The sequence below is a fragment of the Neolamprologus multifasciatus genome, chromosome 14 (assembly GCF_963576455.1).
Source record: "Neolamprologus multifasciatus chromosome 14, fNeoMul1.2, whole genome shotgun sequence".
Classification (NCBI taxonomy): domain Eukaryota; kingdom Metazoa; phylum Chordata; class Actinopteri; order Cichliformes; family Cichlidae; genus Neolamprologus; species Neolamprologus multifasciatus.
This window is the reverse complement of record NC_140452.1, coordinates 22,743,628-22,767,439: the sequence shown is the minus strand read 5'-3', so window position 1 is coordinate 22,767,439 and position 23,812 is coordinate 22,743,628. Positions and strand designations below refer to the sequence as shown.

The window sequence follows — 23,812 nt, the reverse complement described above, 5'->3', positions numbered from 1 at the left end:
GATGAAAAGACAAGATGAAAACTAGTCAAGTAGGCTGCCAAGAGTTCTACAGGTCTACAGCAACACTGAAGGGGCTGCAGGAATTTCCAGAAAGTGCAACCAGAAGTGCTGGTTGTATACTACTTGGAACGACAAACTCCCATATTCTCCATATGTTTGGAGTTTGAGGTAGGAAAAAAAAATCAAGTTTCCCGAAAGCATGTGGGAAATTTGTGCCAAAAGATATGTTTTGGTGTTGCAACACCAAAAGAACACCATACCTATGGTAAAGCATGGCGGTGGCAGTATCATTCTGTCATTTCAAGCATTTTATATTATAAAATCCTAAAAAATTCTAAAAAAATACCAATTAGTTCTGGAACCTCTCAGACATAAACTATATTCAATTGTGCAGGTTAGAGGTCACATTAAAGGTGGGAAAAGTTTTGAAATGATCTATTACGGTCACATAAAACTTATTTTAACATTTTTACACGTACTTTCCACTGCATATATGTAGTGACAAAATGCATTTATTATGCAAACATATGTAACTGAAACAAACTTTTGAAACACATTTCTTCATTTGTCCTTTTATTTTTATTTCAGTGAAAATTATCTCATGGTAACATTGCTATTAGCACATTTATGTCAAATTCCAAATTGGGACTCTACACCAGGTTCATCAAATGCGATCCCTGCATTGGGAAGCACATGGTGGTTTGTGTAAGAAGTACAACAAAACAATAAAACTGAATTTTTCTAGCCCTGAGTCTTGGTACAGTCGTGTGGTTTCCACCACTGTGCAAACTGTAACACTTTCTTCCTCTGGTCATCAAAGTTTTCTTTAATCATCTTTCTCCAACGCCGAGGCTCCAAGTCCAGCATGCCTCCTACAACTTCCTGTAATAGAAGGAAGAGAGGTCACTCGTACTGAAATGTTACTGTATTGTAACCAGAAAAAAAAACGAAAGAAAAAAGCCCAAGGAGATGCATGACGTGTAAGAGTCTTAAAACACCCGCTGACCTTGCCAAAGTAATGAGGGAACTTCTGTTCGTTTTCAATGACATGAGCAAAGCCCCCCTGGAGTCCAAAGTCTACAGCAAAGTATGGCAGACTCCGAGGAACCTGGGAGGGCAATAAAATAAAAATAAAAATTACCATTTCAAAAGGAACACAGAGGAGCAGAAGAAGAAAGTTGAAAGAAAAGTTGCACAGAAAACAACACAAGGCAGAGGGCAGAACAAAAACAGAGAGAAATACTAAGTAACCAGATTAAGAATGAATTAACTGCACAGAGTAAAAATGAACCTACAGCTTGCCGAATGCTTTTCGAAGAGAGGTCGACAACCTTCTTGTTCATGGCCCATTCCTCATCACACTCCATGATAGCTTTCTAAGAGAACACAGATTGTTTTTTAAAAACCACAATAGAAAAGCTATTTAAACCCCAAAGCAACCAATACATTCAATTAGACTGATGAGAGATACCTTAAAATAGATAGGTGCCATATCTCCCAGCTCTTTGGGTAGTGGGATACACTCTAACACCATGTGCTGTCTCCTGCGGGGATTCATGTGCGTTTCCATGAACACACAGTCCAGCTCCTGGGCCTCGAACATCCGCACCAAAGTACGTCGGAACAGCTGAGGGCAGTAAAGTGGCACAGAGGTGAGCTCAGTTACACTTTATAGCAGCAATTTGGCTCCAATGATTTCTGCCACTGTTCTATAAATGCAGATAAAAGTTGTCCCTGTAGCCTGGAGCAACAGTATTCCGAGCACTGATGGGCTAACCTGCATTTCTGACCATATATCCTCATCCATGCCGGTGGCAGAGCAGTGATGCTGGAGTGGACAGATGAGACAGTGGCCCTCTGTCATCGACACTCCTGCGGGCAGTTTTACGTACACCTAAGAACAAGATCACAACACACAGACACAGATGAAATTTAGCAAAGCATGCATAAATCTATGAGGTTTAAACCTTCTCGATATTCCAAAAGTAATCACAGCCCACCTTTATCATCTATATTTCCAATTATACTTTGATGGACAACTCGAACGATTGAGGATCTAAGTATGCCAGCACAGATTCCTTTTACTTGTCCCATAACAGCCTGCATTAACCAGCGCTTACCTTGCTTCCTATCGCCACTATAAGGTGTTTCTGGAGCTCTTTGCTGCTGAAACAGTGCTGGCATTTCTCCATGGAGGCAGCCAGCCTCCTACTCTCCCCGATGGCTCTGTTCCTCATCCTCTCCTCCTCCCTCCCCTCACCCTCCCGCTGCGCTGCGCTCGACACAAACATGTCATCCAGCGTGTAGTTGTCGCCGTCCGTCTTCCCCATCATCTAGAGATTAGAGGAGAGCGATAAAGAGACAGAGACGGAAACGGTGAGGGGGGCATCTCTATACATTTTCTCTCATGTCTGATGTTGCAGTTTGAAATTCCTGTTTCAGACTTTCAAACAAAAAGAGAAAACATACATTTTTAAAAAGAGTAAAGCGATAGAAACTGTCATTATTTATTAATTAAGTCTTTGCTGTAGTGTCAACTAAATGCACGCAGGTGTCGACTCTCTGTGCATTAACGGTATTCGTCAGGACGCTGACTCTAGTGTTTCTACGTCTGAGTTTTGTCACCATGGTGATCCAGCAACAGGTTGGAATCTGTGTGTATTTGAGAGAGCGAGAGTCAAGCGTCGCTCAAGTGTGTGTGTACATGATACGCTGTGTAGGAGTGACTGTGTGAGAGTGAAAATTGGATTAGTTTTAGTGTGGGTGGGAATGCGTGTGTGTGTGTGTGTGTGTGTGTGTGTGTGTGTGTGTGTGTGTGTGTGTGTGTAGGAGTGAGTGTGAGGGCATAGAAGTGTGCAAAAGCACATACTGCATTAAGCCAAGAGCAGACAATTTTATTTTACTGCACACATGCCATCACGAGCACTCTCACACAGACTAATTAGGCATTATACGATAGCAATAAATCAACCGAACCATGCTGTCAGTCCTCACTATCACCGCTGATAATTATTATTATTTATTTACGGATGCACTCCTGATGCAATTTAAATTATACATCGTGAATACAGCACGCTGCTGTAGCCACAAGACACCGACATATCTGACATTCGACCATAACGTTTCCAGAAAAATGTTAAACTGCACGGTGACGGTAAAGAAAACTACATTGTGTGTTCTTGATAAAACAGCATTAGAGCCACACAAAGCTGCATTTCTTTTGTTTTTGGATACCCATGCACTGCAGTCACTGTTTACATTATGAAATATGTGATTATTGAAAATAAATAAATAAACTAGCATGCCATTTTTTGTGTGGGAATGTTAATCAATTAAATTTTTTTCACATACAAGATAAAACAATTAGTCATTTGTTGCATCAATGAAGGACGTTCTGTTTTGGTGGCATTTGTGTGTGTCTCATTCTTTCTGTCTGTAAGCCCGATAGCATGAAAAGTTTTAACTGAACTGTGGAGGAGTGAATTCATGTTAACAATCCTTTAAAATTTGCCTTTCATCCATCAACGTCTTCAAGGTCAACTTAATGATTTATTGGTCAAAAATGGACAAAAAGCCTTAAAACTTATAAATATGAAGTGTGGTGTGTATTGTCAACAGTACAGAAAGTACCAAATAAAGATTTACAATGTTTCACATTTGACCTCTGACCTCTCCTTCAAGTTCAACAAATGGATCTGAAGCTCAAAGTGATAATAATGCTATACAGTGCTATTTAAAACTGTGTTTTGTTCTGCCATTGTTTGTATTGACAACACATGATATATGCGGATGTTAAATATTAAATTATTTTGACTCTGACCTTATTTGACCTTGAAGAAGAGGTCAAACTTTCATAAAATATCTTTGATCTTTAAAACTGTGCTTAAAATTCAGGTGTCTTTGTTTGTATTGGCAACACTCGGGAAATAATACGGGTACTAAAAATCACATTATAGTTTGCATCCAGACATCAGGTCACATTTGACCTCTGATTTCACATTTAAATTTCACATCTGCTTTTCATTTAAGCTGATCCCAAAATGTGTTATTTTTACTACAAACATCCTAAATTATGCTTAAAAAGAATAAAGACAACAAAATGAATGTATACAAAATATAATACAATTCTCTTAAAAGTTTATGCTTCAAAAGAGGGCAATAGGATGATCCAAACACAGTTATCTGATTTGAGCGAATTTGTGACTTGTTTAATTTTTATTTATTTATTTATTTTCCAAATTAACAAAATCAGGAAAAACTATCTACCTCAAGACACCCGATCAAAGAGATCAGGACCACAACAAAGGCCTCTCAAAGGTAAATTCAGGGTTATTTTGATGGCACTGTGGTCAGCAGCTGTTCAGTAGTTGGGGAGATATCGTGCTCTGGACCAAACAGTTGGCTGAACAGACACGCAGCCAGATGGGCCGCCTGAGATGACCATTTCAGCCGTACCATCTGCATACAAAAAACCACATTTACAAACAAGCACCTATGCTTTTTGGAAAATGTAACCAACACGTTTGAAGTCATACGACTGGCTTGGTGAGAGTTGGAGGGATAAGAGAGGAAGATGGAGAAGAGTTAAATAAAACTGAGAGAAACACGGACAAGCGGATAAAAGGCTTAGACGGATAATTATAGATAAAGCAGAAAAGATAAGAAGGAAGGGCCGAAGAGGGAAGCAGAGTGCGATATCAAGAGAGAATAGAGAGTTTGTCTTTCTCTTTGTAAATCATCAATCTATAGCTGTGATTAGCAGTATTTATAGAAGCCCTGCCATGGTAACTGCAGATGTATTTTTAGTGTCACTCTTTGTAGGTGCAGAACGTGTCTGTGCGTGTGAGATTTTAGACACACATATGTGTAGTGAATATATAAGTGAGGCTGAGTGACTGAGACAGCAAGAGAACGTAAACGAGTAAGAAAGGCAGAGACGAGGAAAAATGTGGACAGAGCTCAAGTGTGTGGGGTTTTTTTTTTAAATTTCCATAGCAACTCCTCCATCCTTTTGTTTATTAACGCTTTGCTCACACACACACACACACACACACACACACACACACACACACACACACACACACACACACACTCACTCTATGACTTCTGCACAGGTTCTTGTCATTTTCCAACCTGCACCAAGAGAAGAAGCGAACAGCTAAAAAAAGAAAGAGAAGGAGGAAAGAGGAAAGAGGAAAATGTGTCTTGGCTCATGATAAAGTGCGGGCTGCAAAGCTGCTGATAGACTGACACACACACCGCAACCTGTCAGAACTCATCTTCTGCTGTGAATCTATTTCAACCACACAGTGGCTGAGAGAGTCTCACAGAGACAGCTAGTAGTGGAGGGAAACCAATAATGACATCGAACCAAACACTGATGTGACGGTGCAAATTTTAAACGCTGCCGTTTTCCTCAGAGAAGTGTGACAGGAAAAAAAGGGGGGTAATCTTTCACATTAACATGCATACATAGTTTGTTTTGCCATATTTTGTGTCCACTATCTTCAAGTTTGTGTGTTGCTGATCTTACCTGCTGCCAGGGATATAAGCAGACCAAAATCAATATGCCCTGCATTTGTCAAGGTTCATTGATTGCTTACATTTTTTCAGTGTATGAACCCAGTCTGAAATAGGAGAAGAACAAAAGCCATCCCTGACGGCATGTATGGACTCAAAGAACTCAGACTCAAAGAAGCAGCTTTCGACTACTCCCTTTATTTCCAAAGGGGGTAGCCAGAGCAGTCGGACTGACACAGATTTTTACAGCAGATTCACCTCCTGATGCAAACCTGCCATTTATCCAGGTTTGAGACCAGCTCTGGCAGCACACTGCCTTGTGACCCCCGATGGGTTTGTATCTGCTCCTTAACTTAACTCGAACCAGAGATCTTTTCCATGTATCCACTACAATGTGACTCAAGACCAGCTCCCAAGATTGAAACCGGCTTTTGTTTGTTTGGATCCACTATGTCCTTAATTAATATAAAAACCTACTTTTGCCTCCTCTATTTCTGTTTCCTAGATAAAACATAAAAAATATAGTGGCAGGGATACAGCACACTGTTTAGCTGTTGTTTCAGGATTGTGGACAGGAGCCCTGTTTGTTCGCAAACATGAAGAAATCAAATTAAAAACAAAACAAAGAAAAGGTGTAAAAGATGCGCCTCATTGGTCCTTCAGAGATAAAATCTGGTTGAGTTTTTCATTTATTTTTTAATCAACTAATTTTTTGCTGTCCTCAGTAACAAAGCAAATACAATGTCGAGAAGACACTGACATGAATATTACGCAGAACAAAGCTCCAATGTGAAAGTTTCCAGTCTTTTGGAGATGCAGTGGCTGCTATTTTTACACTGCACTGCACATTACCAGATGTGCGCCCTGATCAGTTGATACTAAATGTAATCTCACCTCAATCTCCACCTCTTTACCTGTTTGTTGACAGAGAGAGCAAACAGACCATCTTTTTCTGTCTTTCTTTCTTTCTTTCTTTCTTTTTTTTCAAATTGATCCCTTGGTTTGCTGTTTAGTTCACTTTAATATTAAATAAATGGTGGAAATATACAAGTTCTGAGGAGTGGGGAAATGGACATTACCTTTACTTTTAATAGCGTAGAAGGACAAGAGTGAAACGGTAAAGTGCAATCTGCATCCAGGACAGGAAAAAAATTGCATTATACTGCTAACACAACCTACGGTCTTTGAAAGCATCTGCACAAACAACATGCTAACACAAAGTTAACAAGGTATCCAGAGCAATGTTAATCCTGAGTGCATGCCAACCCCATCCTCACAGCCTGAACCTGATCAAACAAAGGCTTTTAGCTCTGTAGCCTCTATTTTCCCCTACAAATGGTTCTACAGTACAACAGCAGTAGCGATCGCTTCGAAGTCTCTTTGGGCTGATTTTTAGCTTTTCTTTGTGTTAGTCGGCTTGTGTTCAAACCTAAACACTAAAAAAAGATCTTGTGTTTGTCCTCATTAGAAAAGAGATTATACAATTTATATTGTAAATAAATAAGCATTTCAGAAGTTAAATAAAGATATTGCACGATTATGGTGAAATGTCTTCTTACCTTGGCAGCCATACGAGAGTAAAGGGCATTCTGATCCTGTGCAGAGCTCATCTTCTCCCTTCTCACCATCTCCTTTAGACCGACATTGTCATCATCTTGGAAGTAACGGACACGCTCACCGTCAACATGCGTCTCGATCTGAAACGAGACAGAAAGACAGAAGTATGTCAAAAAGAAGCAAAGAGAGTCAAGATTTTTTTTAAATCACTGGAAATTGGGTGTGATGTTTAAAATAAGCACTCCCAAAAGATTAAAGTCTATTCAAAACATCTGAAATCATATATTTGACAGGAGGTGAGAGACAGTGGACAGAAAAAAAGAAACAGGAAGAATAAAGGAGACTAGACTGCTTTATAAATTTATAATGACCATAAACTGAGGGCTTTGTCTCTTGTATACAAGTTTCAGCTCAGAGGCAGGTGCTTGTTCTCTTTTCACACACGATGAATATCACAAAAAAAAGAAGTCAAATAGCTGGATACAAGCCTCTTATTAGCTCCCCATCTCTCAACACCTCTGTTGCATCAATGCCCAGGACCCTCTCAGTCTTTTTTTTTTTTTTTTCCAAGTGTTGGCAAGCTGATACAACAAATAGATTATTTATCTAATTTCTTGCATTACATAATTTTTCTTTCCTTACCGGTTTCTTCTTTCGCCGTCCTCCGTGTGGTTCCTGAGGTCCAGATGGGGCATTGACAGGCCAGGCCCGACCTGACTCATCTGTTCTAAACAGCAGGATTTCCCGGTCTTCACTGGTCCCATCTGAGGCCTGAAACAAATCAAGTGGGTAATTTTAAGGTCTATTTAATTCTGTAAATACACAAAACTATATCTGTGCAGGTGCTCAACCTTTAACCATTCAACAACCACAAACTGTAACAAGGTAATTTTACTGTTTGAAATGTACTAGCAAGGCGACGTTTTCAGTCTCATCATTCAGATCACTGCAAAGGAGGAGGATGGATCTAATGTTTGTGGATCTGTCAGATTTCACAGGCTGTCGAGACAGAAGAAGCAGCTGAGTTTCAACTAATAATCTGGGCTCCTTCAGAATAAAAAATACATCTTACTTGCAGTGAAATTTTAAATGGCTTGAAAGGGCTGGACTTAAGCTTTCATATCATTCTGAATAAAATGAGGGATACATGGCGATATTGTATCATTTTATCAACAGAGGCACACAAAATACAGATACTTTATTAAATACATTAAAATACTCTGGGACTACTATGAACAACAGGGCTGGTCTCATGCACGCAAATCCTGCAGTAACGTTAGATAAGCAAACTTACATCTCAACAAAAAAAACATCCAACACTGGGCGCACCAAGCTTGACAAAGCTACTTCCTATTTCAGAGCATCCAATGCCTCAGTCACGTGGGTCAAAATAAGACAGCATCTTCTTTGCATCTACCGACTGCAACATGTGGTGACAAAAGCTTCTTTTCGACTAGCACCTACTCAACTTGGTTCTACTCGGTTTTTAGGATTTTCCGATCAGAAACAGATTGTTAGCTTGAACCCATTCGATCACGTATCACACCGATCGCAGACCAACTGTCTTAAAGCAACATTTATGGCAGGTTTCAGTCACAGTGTTGGTATACTTGACGATTTCATTTCAAGAGTAGGATAACTTTATCCTATTGGATTAAAAGATATGACAAAGTTTAACTTTAAGGAGATAATTTCCAGTTGAAAAATGTGATAAATCACAATATCTGTTATTGCAAAACTCAACATCCTCATCAAAATGTCAAAAATTGCAATAATCTTATATGAGCAGTGAAGTATTTTGTAATATCTACTGTGTGTGTGCCTGGTGATTCCCCATCTCTATGGGTCAGAAGACAAAAATCTAAATAATAGAAGAGAATATTTCCTCCACGTTAGTCACTATAGTACGGCCTTAAGTCTCCACACATTGCAAAAAAACACTAAATACAAGCCAGACATTCAACAAGAGTCAAAACACTGAACACTGAAAAGAAGCCAACTGCCTTCTATAACAACACAAACTGGAAGGATCTCAAATGAGTGCAAATCAACACCACTTCATCTTTACAGTGCTGAAGTACCTCTCGGCTGATAAGTGCACTAAAACCTAAGAATTACTACATTTTCCCTGAACCCTTACCTGGTATTTCATTCCTGGTATTTCATTTCTTGGGGATAAATCTGGCCTAACCTACAAATAACAATCTACAGATTATAGGAATAATCACACTGTTTTTCATGTCTTTATAAAGTTGTTGAGCGTCTGCTCATCTAAGAAATATGCAACCATTTGTCTGGGTATCCAGCTGCGTGTGAAGCCAGAAAAGACATTAGTAAGACAGTAAGTAGAGAAGAAGCAGTGCCCTTACGTTAGAGGACTGTGAATTGTCTGCACTATGGACAGAGACATGGTAGCACATGCATCCGGCCCCTTTCACTTGGCCCCACTGGTGTTCTCTTATTTCAAACATATACACATACATACATCATGCACACTTATCCTGACCTCTGATAGGAGAGTGCGTCAGCACACTACAAGACATTTGTGTCTCATTAGGAATCTGGTGAAGCGGCTGAACAGGAGCAGTTTCCAGACAGCACGACGTAAGAGCTGAACAGAAACACGACTTCAAACAAATAAATTCTTTTTACAAGCAGTCCCCCATGACAGCAGAGTTCACTTACATCTGAAGACATTTGTGTGTGTTATATACACAGGACACGTTTAGTCCTGTATATATATAAGCCCTTTCACCCTTTCAGATACAGGATGTGTAACAGTGCTGGCCTTATCACTTTTGCTAAAATGCTGGTATTCTATCATTTAGAAACAGGTCACTGTTACATTGTTGTTCTTCATGCTTTCATTTAGATATACTAACAAGTGAGAAAGCCACGGTGAGTGTGCAATATTGGGTGCTGGATATAAATATGTGAGAATGCTGCTACAAACAGACATCCGGCTCAAAACTTCTCTAAGGAAGTCATTCTGAGCCTCCTTTGCATCTTTTCCACAGCTGAATGGCTCATTCCTGCTTCTAACACTTCCTTTAGTTTCTGCAAAGCCTGTCTGCATAGTCTTGCAGATTTCAAAACAAATTTCTGGATGGTTTCTTTAGGGGGGGTGGGGTTGGGGAGGTGGGGGTTCCTCCATTCCCTTGGAGGTCATAATCTTATACATATCTATGCATTAATATATGTGGATTAGACTTATGTCACACTAAAAGTGATACGTAAATGTTTTTAGGTCTGACCCACTAAGGCTGCTGTCGTAACACAAAAATTGAGTGACTCGGATGTGAAGCTGACATGGTCAGACTTCTGTGATCTGGAAGGTGTCTTTAGGGACAGTTTCTAAAGCTGGGAATAAAGAAATGTACAAAAACACGTTTTCCTTTTTGTGAAAAATAAAAACGTTTTGTTCTCTGTCTTGTTCGACCATCTTTGTGTCATTTAGGAATGCTACACGGCTTTTCGAACAAAAAGCAAACCGCATTGAGAACAACCCTATAAACAACCGCACAGCTTCATGGTCATCTTGTGTTATTGAGATGTGTTTTTAATATTCTGTCTCCCTTTTCAATAACTAGTTAGATAAAGTTAGATGGTGACAGACCTGGTTTGATTTGGCTGCTTCTTGTAGCTTCTTCCTAGCAGCATGTTTCTCCTTGGCTTTATGAGCTGCTTCCAGTTGTGATTTCAGCTTCTCAATGACGGCCTAAATCACACACAGACACACACACAAAAACAGAAATTTATTTATAACACAAAGAACACAATGTTCAAATATAACATAAGTTTAAAGCTTTAGAGAAAACTTTCCCAAGACAGGAGACTTTGCCCAATCAAAGATCCTTTCAGACATGATCAGGTGAGTATAAACAAGGGAAGGAAGTCCCCACAGTTTAGTAAGTGTACCTAATAAAGTGGGAGGTGAGTGTAGTGCACTGATACCTTCATTAAAGCCAAGTGGGTGACTGTGAACTGCACTTATGAAACACAGGTGTACAAACATAGACATAGTTTGATTGCTTTATCATGTAGGGAGGTGATTACGGCCAGGATGGTAACACTGTAACAGGCAGCTCTGACACGCACCAGAAGAAATCCCATAGCACTCTTAGGATCGACACAGGAAAACAGACAGAGGAAAGCTCGAGTGCGCGGATCAATGAATGCTATAAATTAACAGATCCCCTTGATGTGCTGTTAAATCCATGCAAAGACGAGAGTTGAAGCATATGTGCAGAGGAAAGGCAAATCGATATCAACTCTCCCACAAAGCCAAACAACTTAACTCTGGATTTCACAACAAATATGACCTTTTAGAGGGTTTTTTTTACATCAACAAATTCTGACTTATTCATGTAGTCATATCCATGTGTGTTTATATGCTGTTGATCATCTGAGACTATTGTACTATAGAAGCAATCAATAAACTGAATACTAAATTGCCACAATACCAGAGGATTTTTCAACGACCGGACAATGTTCCATTATGAATGATGTTTGTAGCATACAGGTAACTAGATTGAGGTATGTCTTTTAGAATAAGTTAGTTCTAAAGGCGTTTCTGTATCCATCGATCCATCTGCTGCCACTAATCCAGGTCCAGGTGTTGGGGCAGCAGTCTAAGAAGTCTCTAAGCTCTAACAGACATCGTTCTCCAGCTGTTCTAGGAAGACATTCCCAGGCCAGCAGTGAGTCACATTCTCCCCAGTGCTTCCCCTCGTTCTGCCCCAGGGCCTCTCCCAGTTGGACTGAAACACCTCACCCAGGTGGTGTCCACCTTAACTGGGTCCTTTTGATGTGAAGGAGTAACGGGTCTAGTCTTGGGCCCTCCTGAATGCAGTGCAGTTCAACATATTTTGCTGCTTTGGAGGAAATTAATGCCCGAGTTAAAACAGGTTGACAGAAGGTCAGCAGTAATAAATAACTGCCTCACCGTATTGCCCATGATCTCTGCCTTTATTAGCTTGGACCCTAGTTTGTTCAGCTCCTCCTCTGACAACAGTGGAACCTCTTCTTCTTCTTCTTCCTCGCCTTCGCTCTCAGCCCTAGGTAAACACACAGAGGAGAGACTGAAGGGTGCACTAAAACAAAGAGGTGAAAAGGAAAATTTAAAACATGTCACAGATTTACTATATGTCAAATTTATAACTCTAAATAGAAACCTGCAAAATTAAATTGTCCATTAAGTTTAAAAAATAAAAATTCACTTGAACCGTTTTCCTCTTTTCCTTTAGACTTTTCCGTACTCCGCCTTCCGAACGGCCGCTTCCAAAGATACAATGATGCCACCCTGATAAGAGGCTTTATCTTCTAATTGGAAACGTATTTGTGAAGGTTTTAATTTTAACCATATAGTTGTTTGCTTCTGTGTTTATGTGTTATGAATCATTTGAGTCTTCGAGCCCTCCAGAGATCATTACATCCTTGCCTTGAAGGATTAGCTCTGCAGCCTGGGAAGCGTCGTTCTAGGCTATTACACTTCTCACAGCATCATTTCATGCTGCTGCCACACTGTAGACTCATTTCATGCTGCAGGGGTTCCGAGTGCCGTTTTACCCAAACAACTCAGCTTAATGAGGCAAAACAGAACAACTGTGAAGCCTTTACATAGCACTGATACTCCAACATCTGGCCTACAACAAAGGACCATGTTGGACTTGAAGTTACTGCAGTTATTTTTAAATTCTTCATAATGTTTGTCTCACAAATTGCAAAATAAATTAAACATTTCGGTGTTAGAAACGCAAATGCTGCAAACCCTGTTAAGAGAGACGGAAATTCATTTTTTTAAAAAGGAGACTTGCAGGGGGCATGGTGGAATTAGCTAAACTGCATCAGTCTGACTACTGGGAAACGCTGTGTGAAGGAGCTGATAACAAATGCTTTCATAAAGTGACTGATGTCCAACACCAGAAACATGGAGCAAACAGCACTGTGGCAGAAACTCCGCTGCAGGGGCCATTTACAGTTTTAAATACAGCAAAAAAACAAACAAACAAGAAACCAGCATAGATAAAAGACAACTGGCTAAGCTTAGAGCTTATTTCCGTCTGCCTGTTTATATGCAACAGTGGTTAAGATATTATTAGGTAAGCTAGCATGTAGGAGAGAAAAATATAAGAATGTTTATAAATCACTTATTTTGCCTATTGCAGCTTTATGCAGTTTAACATCATAGAAAGTTTTGGTTTTTAGGCATTAAAATAATTTTTTTTTAAAAAGCTTTAAACCTTGGTGGTGCAGCAGGTTGAGGAGCAGTTACAGTTTTCTCAGCATCTCTCTTGTTTTCCTGTTGTGGTTTATCAGAGGTGTCAGATTCACAGGCAGGACTGCTGCTCTTCTTCCAGGCTGGAGCTGTGCTGGAGTCTTCATCATCAGAGCTGGGTTTCAGGAACCCTATGGATGGTCGTGCAGGAGGAGGAAGACGCTGAGGAGCTGGAGAGGAAGGAACTAAAGATTAGGGACGTGCACAAATAGTTGACAAGATGACTAATCGTCTCTTCTGTCACTAGTCGGTACCAAACGTACCAGTCGCAGACTAATTGCAGTCATTGTAATTGATGCCCAATGATGGTAAATAGTAGTGTCCTAAATGTTATGTAGCCATGTGCCGCCAGATGAAGCATCGTTGCTGAGAAACTTCACAAATGTGTTAATCTTGGGCTGACATTTTTATTGACATTTTTATTGTTAATTTTTAAAGGCGAAAGAATGAGATCACAGATGCAAGTGTGGAAAATGAGCTTTTGTCAAAGGGTGGATGGACTTTAGCATAGGAGAAGGAGTTCACTCATTCAGAAGGGGGTTTAGAGTGGAGCTGCTGCTTATCCACATTGAAAGGAGCAACGTTAAGGTGTTTTGCTGTTTTCTTGCACAGTCACACAGGACTAAGGAGGAAATAAAAGGGAAAAAAACAACCAGAAAACAAAAATTGATTACCAAGCGATTGCATCGTCAAGTGACCGATCGCAAGCAGTTATAATGGCCAAGTAGTCACTCAGAGGCAGCACCCTGGCGATCACTTTTGATTGTATAGGTTGCCTGGTGGGAGGAAACCTGCCTCCGAAATAATCGCGGTCCGACTCAAACTGACTGCAATCACTCTCAGCGAAGGTCTGCCGATCTGCAATACGTCTTTTTGCAAGAGGTGACTTGACTCAAATGGGTGCCAACTGTATGACTCTGGTTATAATCCCATATTTATATGGGATTTATATTCCATATTTATATACCATATATGCCATTTTGTGGTTAAATGTGATTCTACAGCAACTACATCAGTATTTGTGGAGGAATTTCTGAATTTCTAATTCAAATCTATGAGGTTCTGGCTGGACTCTGCCTGTGAATTTCTGTTTGTAGATGCCAACAGATTTGCATTTTTTTTCACCATCTACCTTGTAAACTGACAGCAGACTGTCTTATCACAGTTTTAATGCCATCTCGATGCACTAAAGTTGCTTTGTAAACATCAGCTGACTGCGAGTGGTCGCAGACACGTTCACCGTCTTCAAAGCAAAGTGAATAAGATCACAAATTAATAGTGCATGGTCACAATTCTTATGGCCATATTATGATCTCTAATTGCTGTTTTTTCTATAATGACTGTAGCATTATGTAACAAATGTTCCCTAAATGGGATTAATATATTGATGCTTCTTTGTACATATAAGAAAAGGTCTTGACGCAAACTCACTTTCACCACTGTCATCATCTTCTGAGGGTTTGAGGAAGCGGCCTTGCAATGATCCAAGCGTGAGGGAGCGTTGATTCCAGCTTTGCCCAGAAGATGATGCTGCTGCATCGGTCCTATCTTTTTCTCTTTCTCCATCCCTACACCTATCCCCATCTTTCTCTCTGCCTGCATCTCTGCCTCGTCCTCTATCCCTGTCCCTCTCTCCTTCTCTGTCTCTATTCCTGTTTCTGTCTCTATCCTTTTCATTTTCTCTATACCTGTCTCCATCTCGACCACGCTCCTCCTCTCTTCCTCTATACCCTTCCCTCTCCCCTCCCCTTCCACCGCGGTATCTTTCTCGGCTTTCCGATGACGATTCCTTGTCCTTTTCATTTTTTCTCCACCGATCTCTGTCTTCCCCGTCCTCATCCTTTCTCTTCCACTTCTCCCTGTACTCCTCTTCTCCTTTCCTCCACCCGCCTCTGCTTGTGCCATCTCCTTCTCTTCTCTTCTGGCCGTACATAGCTTCTTCAGCCTCAGCAAGTCTCTGCTGAAATTCTTCCATTGACTATAAAAGGACAGAAATACAAAACACCACAAGGCAAATGTTCTCAGTTCAGATCTTCAGATCAGATACCTGAACTTTACTCTGGACCTAAGGCACATAAAACAAAAAGTGGCAGGAAACAATAGAGTGAATGCATAATGTATCTGATGTATAATTTCCAGCAGGCTACTCTGATGTGTAAAGATTTTGCTGGCCTCAGATGCAGGTGACTCTGAAGGTATTTTTACTGCAGTTCAACATGAATCAGGCAAAAAAAAAAAGAAAAAAGAAGCAGCTTTCTGGCTGCCTGACTAAGCTGAAAGTCAGCTGTGTTACTATAAGAAACAAGAGCTGCGCTGCTGACAAAGTTTTGACAAAGGAAACAGAAGTCATGCACACAGAAAAACACACACGCTCTATTCACACAATGTTCTGACAGTGAATTTTTTCTGCACTGATAAATAGATGCACAAACGCTGAAACTGCTGAAAGTGACATAACAAAGGACACCAGGCACTGTGTGTGTGTGTGTGATGTCAAACAGCAAAGACACAGATTAATAATAGAACAAGGTGTCCAAGGTGTCTCTTTCCTCCCACAGTAGTGAGGGAATATGTGTGCATAAATCCTTGTCTTCTAAGTGCATTTGCTTTGACAGTTAAGCCTTTCTTACTAAGATAAACGTGAACGTCAGTCGATGTTTTTATGTCCAAATCTCAATTGTTATGCACCGTCATCATCCGTTACGTGCACATATATGTGCGCGAATGTGTGAGAGCAGCAAGAGTTAATTCTCACTCCGTATCTCTCAGCCACCACATCACTGAGGCTGCGCTGTTCCCTCTCTGCCTGCTCCTTCATCCTCTGGTAGCTTTTCCTCAACCAGCTCAGACCACCATCATTCACTACTGGGCCTGCAGGCATACACAGGGAAAACACATACAGTTAGGTTTTTGAATAAAACATTTATTTTAATAAACATATTTTTTTTTACATTTTGCCTCTGTATGCCAGAGGCAAAATTAAATCAAACAACCAAGTCTGTGATTTAAGTGCAGGCTCTCTGCTTTAATTCAAAGGGTTTTACAAAATTTTACAAATCGGTTTTGGAACTGCAGTCATTTTTATACACAGTCCCCACATTTTCAAAGGCTCAGAATCATTAGGACAAATAACTGACAGCAGTTTCATGGCGAGGCTTCTACCCTCTTTGTTTCATGGCAAATTACACAGATGAAAGATTTGGAGCTGATGCAAAATGCTACAAAAATGACACAAACAAGCAGCAGCTGAAGGTGACTGCAGTAAAGAACAAGCGGAGCATCTCAAGGGTGGAAACACACGTTTGGTGAAGCCTACGGGGTCTAGACATCACATGGTCACTGGGTGCAAAGGATTTTCCTCCAAAAATAATCCTGATATTTAAAAGTAAGCTAGTCTGTCCAATTCATTTTAAGCAGTTCAATCATATCTTGATTGTGAATTTTAACATCACTGTGGTGGTGTACAGATGCTAAACTACAAAAAAAGGGTATGTAATTGTTAGTTTTTCTCTACTGTGAATGACTTTAGAAGCGGTGGGGGTCTTTATCAATAGGAAAAACTGTAAAATATAAATTTCATTTAAAAGTTACAAATCTATGCACACCTTCACATTTTCTTAAGACGGGCCGATTTGGAGTATTTGCTGGGCTGATTCTAGCCCCCAGGCCTTATGCTTGACAACCTTGTACCAGACATTAACTAGCATTATCTACATTAAACTCTACAGTAGATCCAGGTGACCTTTCACTAGTGAACTTTTTGCACACACCACCATAGAAACAAAAGAAAACAAAACCAAAAACAAACACCTAATCCTAGGTACAAAAAAAAAAATCCACAAAAAGTGAGTGAACAAAATAAGACAGCCAGGCTGAGGCAAAAAGAAGAAGAGTAATAGAGACAAACCCAAGGTCAGGATTAGGGAGGTGGGAAAAAACTAGATAAACACATTTCTCAAATCTATGGGAAGTTAATGTTCCTTCCAACTTCCCAGAGCATACGACATGACGAATGCACCGACCAAAGCCAAATGTCTGTCTGGTCAAGGTCAGCAATGAGCATTTTATTTCTTTGTGTTTGGGAGCACGCCACTGCTTAAATATCTGCTTCAAAGCTGAAGAGAGGAGAGCAAAAAGCTAAAACTCTGTCGTCCTTAAAGTACGCTGTACAAATATAAGACTGCAGTCTTTTTTCTGTCTCTCTCTTTTAAAAAAGTGTGGAGAAATGAGGTGAACAACATTCCTCAACCACACTAAATTTGAATTAAACACGAATACTCCATGTATTTGTTTTTGTTTCATCTTTTTGTTTTGCTTTGCTCTCAATTCAAGTTTACAAGAGGCTATGCGAGCTCTCAAGGGGAGCTTCACTTATGGTATAGAGATAACAGACACGTGCATACATATCTCAATTTGCTTGTCAGCTTAATGCAGCTCTCTCACTTTCTTTTCCCAAATCCCCGACTCAGAAGCTTTGCTTTTCTCTTCCTCTCCTGTCACACGGCCAATTTTGTTTTCTGTCTACAAACATGCTTTTTATTATTTTCTTTTTATCTTATTCTACCTTCTTCTGCACATTCAGAACACCAGCAAAGTCTCTGGCTAATTAAAAAAAAAAAAAAAAACACTAAAAAAAACCCTCCCAAAAAACAATGCAAACTTACAGAAACTCCCTTGAGTAGACTGTGGCTCAAAGAAATCAGTCTTTTTCAATGTGGGCAGTTTAAGGGAGAAATATAAATGTGGGGTTGAGAGGGTCACTGTTTGTAATAGTAGGAATGTTCCTCTGAGGCCTCAGATTGTAAGAGTATCCAAATAAAATATCCATCAATTAAAAGGCATGCAGGAAGGGAAGATGTTAAAGCCCCCGCATAGTATTTTACAAATCATTTAGTACGTTTATTTACAATACTCGAAAACAGTATGTACAAGATCTTTCCTAAATCAAGATAGTTGCTTCAAAGGATGAGAATTAAATATGGAACTCAATTTCCAAGCCAACATGAACAAAGGTCCTTAAAGTACATAAAAAGAGAAGCTGAGAAAACACAGGAAAAAAGTGTGATATAACCTCAAAGACAACACTACTAAGTAGGCCCAGTTTTCTGCTATTTAAAATCAATGTACATTTTTAGGACTTATTTTAAAGCCAACATTTCAAATACTAATTTGAGTGAATGGGCAGTATAGTAAACCACGGATGTGTCAAATGCCTCATTTACTTGAGCTGAAGCCCAGCAGAAGGGAGAAGGATGGAAGAGAAAACATGACAATCAAGGTCACATGAGCAAGAGAAGACAGAAAACGGGACAAACAGGTGGAACATCTGAGTAGCACACTATTTTCAGTGGTAGGTTACTCTAAATTATGTACAGTGTATAAGCTGCTCTGCACTTCAATCTAAACCAATATAACTAATGGATATTCATGTTCGCTGATGATAAAGTGAAACAAACAAATACAATTAAGAATCAAATTATATTCTGAGGAGATGAGACAAAAATCCTCAAAGAACAGTTTACATTTCGCAATCATAAAACTGGAAAACTCTCAATAGAGTCTAGTATGTTACCTTTTTTTGCTGCAGAATCAGTCATCTCCTCTGGGGGCAGTCCAGTTCCTCCATCTTTCCAGTATGGGTTTAGCTCTAATTTGTGCAAACCAGCCTAAGAATTATATACACACAAAAAAGAACATCTTATATTAATTTAAATAATCCAACAGGAGCACAAAAACAGTAAGCGGTGACAAACGAACGTCTCAATCACACTGTTTGGGTGAGAGGTTCGACCCAAGCTGCAGAAAAACAATTTGGACAGAAACGATCTCTTTAACTTTCTTAACAGCAGTTCATCAAAGCTACTTCTTACTTGACTGGCATCCTGTTAGGGATCCAAGGATGTGCTGTGCTGAGCAGCAATTAATGTGATATGTACATTAAACTGTAGCTATGCCACGCACCACCAACAGTTAATGCTCAACCTGTGAGAGACTCTGCCGTGAATATTTTGCAGTTATAAAGAAAGCTAAGCTCATCACACGACCCAGCTCCCAGTAGTTATGACAAAGCAAGCAAATACTAGAAGGTTCGTTTTAATTTGATTCGTTTTTTAATCATTTGATGATTCAGAAACTGCTCTTCTATAATCTAATAATCTAAAAGATTATTATGACACGATGCATTTGGGTAGTGTCACTCTGCAGCCAGAAACCAAGTGGGGAAAAAAACACAACACACACAAACCTGTTCAATGGCCTGAGCCTTGGCTCTCTCTTCCTCTTTCTGACGTTCTTTCTCAGCCCTTCTATCAGCAGTCGATGTAGTCTTCATTGCCAGGAAGTCAAAAGTCATCCATTCGTCTCTCTGCGGGGTGAAGAAAAACAGTGGAGAGTTAAATGAGGAAAATACACAACTTAACACATAACACGTTTCCTCTCATATAGAGCAAACAAAGAAGTGAAAAACTCCAAAAACATTTTCAAATTTGCTACTTTACGGAAGTAATTAATGAGTATGTACGGTTTAAAAGCAAACAAAACTTGTGTGCACATGTAAATGCTTTCATATCTCTATAGACAGCATCGCCTCTTATAATGAAAAATGAAAAAGGAAAGGTCATTATCATTCAGGAAACCTGATTCTACAATTAAAAATACCTTGAAAAATTACTTCCTGAGTCTAATAATTATTTAGTAAAAGAAAGACTTGTTGAGGAAGTGACCTGGACATTCTGTGTTGGGCTGACGTCGCTCTCTGAAGGTTTGGACTCACTGGGAACTTGCCAGGCTTTAGTCTGTGTCTGAGGCTGAAGCTCAACCCACTCATCTTCAGAGTCCTGACACAGAGTCAGAGGAAATAAAAGGAAAAGAGAATAAGAGAGAAAATAATAACAAAGAAGGGAAGCAATGAAAAAAAAAAATCAATCAAAGAGTGACAAGAGCTGCAGTCTTCTCAATCAATAGCATTGCCACTTGACAGGGATGTCACTTTATAACAAAATAAAGACGCTTTGATCATTCAGAAATGTCACAATATGAAATCTTCAACTGCAAAGCTCAACGATTGCTCATGTATCAGATATCAGCTTTAAATCGAGGATAAATCTTCAGGATTTAACTTGAGGCCACGCTTAAAGGAATCCTGCAGTAAATGAGTCTCGAATCTACCTGTGAGCTGTCACTTGAGCCATCTCCTGTTTCTGCCGCCTTCTTCTCTTTCTTGGCTTTCTTCTTCTTCTCTTTTTTCTTTTTTGATTTCTTCTCTTTCTTCTTTTTGCTCTTGACAGAACCCTCCTGCAGCAGATGCAGAGGGAATGATTATTTTCTCTTAACTTCACCTTAAGTTTGTTAGATAACCATAATTTGTCAAAAATGTCCGCAGAATTTCTCAATCATAAAAGATATCCCAGGTTAAAGTTCTCCAATAAAGAACAAACACAGGAATGTGTCTCCAACAGTGATTGACATCCATTTCCAAAATGAAATGAATAAAGAACTAAATAAATACACTATGAAATAATAAATCGTCTAATTAATTAACCAAAATTGAAAATAGATAAATAAATTAATCAATAAATAATTGTATAAAAAAAACACATTTACCTATTTAATTATTTCAACAAAGAAAGGTGCACACAAATCAATTACACAAACCTACTGTAAAACTTAAGAAATGATTATACTGCAAAGATTTCCCCAGTGGACCAGCGGTCATTACTTCAAGGAAATAATAAAAGTTTTATTTAAATGTGTAATATAAGTATTAAATGTGTAATATAAGTCTTAAAAATACATATTTTTACGAGCCCAGTCATATTTGAGCAAATGCAGTAAGGATGGTTCGTGCAACTACCTAAAGGCACTGTCTGCATGAGTATAAATGTTCCATCTTACGTCTTCTATCTGCTGCAGCCTCTCGTTGACCTCAGGGAGCATCCAAGTGTCCTCCCCTCTCTGCCTTTTCAGCTCCTTCCTCCTCTGTTCCTTGTCATACTGCTGCTTGGCCTGGATGACAAAATGGAAATAAACACTTCAAAATTTTTACTAGCATTTGCATTGTGACATATATTTATTGGACACTTTATTAGGTACACCAGTTCAACTGCTCATTAACACAGATACCTATTAAGCCAATCACATGACAGTGAAAGAGCATGAGAATGAGGAAGAAAGATGATTTAAGTGACTTTGAACCTGGTATGATTCTCGGTTCTGTCCAGGTTGGTCTGAATATTTCAGAAACTGCTGATTTGCAGGGATTCCCGTGCAACTATCTTTAAGGTTTACATTGAAAGTTCAAATAAAGAGAAAATATAAAATGAGCAACAGGTCTCTGGGAGAAAAGACCTCGTCAGGGGTCAGAGGTGAGAGGAGAATGACCAGACTGCTGATAGGAAGAGTAAGTCAAATAACCACACGTTACAACCAAGGTATGCAAAAGAGCATTTCTGAAGCCACAACACATTGAACCTTGAGGCTACAGTGGCAGAGGAGCACACTGGGTGTCACTCTAACTAAAAACAAGAAACTGAGGCTGCAGTTCACAAGCTCACCAAAATTGGACATCAGAAGTTTGTAAACTGTTTCCTGATCTGCTGAGTCTTGATTCTTGCCATAACAGAAGAGAATATGGTAAGAATTTGGTGGAAACAACATGGAAGCATAGATCCATCCTGCCTTGTATCACCAGTTCAGGCAGCTGGTGGTTGTGTAATTGTGTGGGGAATATTTTCTCGGCACACTTTGGGCTCCTTCATAACAAATTAGCAATGTTTAAATGCCACAGTTTAACTGCATATCACTGCATGTGTTTTTTTTATCCCTTTGTGACCACAGTGTGTCCATCTTAAGAAGGCTGCTTCCAGCTGGATAAAATACCATGTTACAAATAAAAAATATTAACACGTAAATGAGTTCACTGTACTCCGATGCCCTCCTCAGCCACCAGATCTCAATTCATGTGTGTTGCTATCACGTCAATAAGGACCAAAATCTGAGCAAAGTTTCCAAGACCTTGTTGAATCTTAATGACAAAACATTAGAACAGATCAAAAGACAGAAGGGGATCTAACCCGGTATTAACCACCTAACCAGTATAATACCAGTTCAGGAAGATGCAGAGCTAGCCTGATGCCGTGGCCAGAAACCGAAAAGCTGACATTAAAAATTATTAGAATTTGACAGCTCAATATCGAAAAGGCAGTCCCCAAACAGAGACGTGGTTCTCTTTGTTTTGCTTATTACACAGGAGATGAGGGCTGAGGTTGTCAAATATTTAAACATTAAACGGCCTTTCAGTTTATGTTTACACGTGTGACATTGATTAATCATTTCTATTCCACTTTAAACTCAGTATAATAAATCAGGTGGCACTCTTTGCTTTAGCCACCTCAATTACGTGTGAGCAAAGCAGATAGTGTGGCTCATCTACTGGAAGCATCATCAGGTGCACTCTGTGGGAGTACCTCCATCTGCTAACAGTGTAAACAAAGCTGCACGGCAAAAAGATAACGCCCAATCGACAAACTGTGTATATATGTGATTGTAACAACGAGGCCGTCCTAATCTTTAAAACGGGCAGCGCGAGTAGCTGACACTGTGGCAAATATCATCTGTTAAGCACATGTCTGCTATCTGCCTCATTCAGTGTTTGCCTTCTCTCTACAAGCCTGACGGGATCTGCCTGTTCAGATACACAAATGTCATCGGGTTATTGTGAAGATACACAAGTCCTGTTAGCTTTCCAACAGAGAAAGGGGGACCAAAAACGACACAAAGGTGCCGGTTTATATAACAAGTAAGGATAATTCCCTGAAAAGACGCTGCTGTGTCACAAAACCCACACTAAGAGTTAACATGACTGTGGGTGTTAGCCTACTTAGCTTGCTAGCTTTCCTTTGAACAAAACGCGTATGATTTGAACCAAAAATGATGGCAATTAAACAAATTTAGATTTAAACAGAGAGATACTGTTTCGGAAGCTGACATTTCGTACCTTCTCTAGCGCCTCTTGTCGTGCCTGTCGTTTCTTTTCTTTCCTTTCATCGATGCTACTTGTACTCTCAAAACTGAGTCCGTACGCCGCCATAACAGCGCCGTCAATGTTTTTTGTAAAGTGTCGTAAAGCGTTGAGGTTTACGACTACTGTCGTTTTGTGGTTGTTGTAGTTCAAAAAGACGGCAGTAATTTTGTCGTCCAATGTTTTCGACTCAATTTTTTCCCCTTATCCTATTTCATTATATATGGACACTTATGATTTGACACAATGTTTCACCTGGCAGTTAACATTTACATTTACAATGACAATTTCATTTACTTCAACAGAATGTGATTTTAGTGTCTACAATGAAGATAGTAATATAATCATAAATACAGACTGTATTTACAATCCACAGTCATTCAGCTAGGTGCTGGAAATATTCCCCAGATTTTGACCTATATTGACATGTTATCATCACA

General features: G+C 39.6%; 1 protein-coding gene across 1 annotated transcript; it reads right to left on the bottom strand.

Annotated features, from left to right (window-relative positions):
• Positions 1-570: 570 nt before the first annotated feature.
• On the bottom strand, positions 571-23,480 carry cwf19l2 (CWF19 like cell cycle control factor 2). The gene is made up of 19 exons (XM_085131471.1): positions 23,349-23,480; positions 21,248-21,358; positions 20,522-20,647; positions 20,077-20,190; positions 19,599-19,718; positions 18,927-19,020; positions 16,110-16,225; positions 14,786-15,332; positions 13,320-13,524; positions 12,023-12,134; positions 10,694-10,795; positions 7,720-7,848; positions 7,080-7,217; positions 2,121-2,333; positions 1,778-1,894; positions 1,472-1,627; positions 1,296-1,376; positions 1,007-1,108; positions 571-882 (listed from the first exon to the last, which is right to left on the bottom strand). The coding sequence occupies exons 1-19, from the start codon at positions 23,439-23,441 to the stop codon at positions 742-744; spliced, it is 2,817 nt and encodes a 938-aa protein (XP_084987597.1). The 5' UTR covers positions 23,442-23,480; the 3' UTR covers positions 571-741.
• Positions 23,481-23,812: the final 332 nt, after the last annotated feature.

Coding starts and splice junctions, on each gene's coding strand:
- cwf19l2 (XM_085131471.1), bottom strand. CDS start 23,441: ATGGCGGCGTACGGACTCAGTTTTGAGAGTACAAGTAGCATCGATGAA. Junction 21,359..23,348: donor GACAAGAGGCGCTAGAGAAG/GTACGAAATGTC, acceptor TTTGTCATCCAG/GCCAAGCAGCAGTATGACAA. Junction 2,334..7,079: donor ACTCTCGTATGGCTGCCAAG/GTAAGAAGACAT, acceptor TCTAATCTCTAG/ATGATGGGGAAGACGGACGG.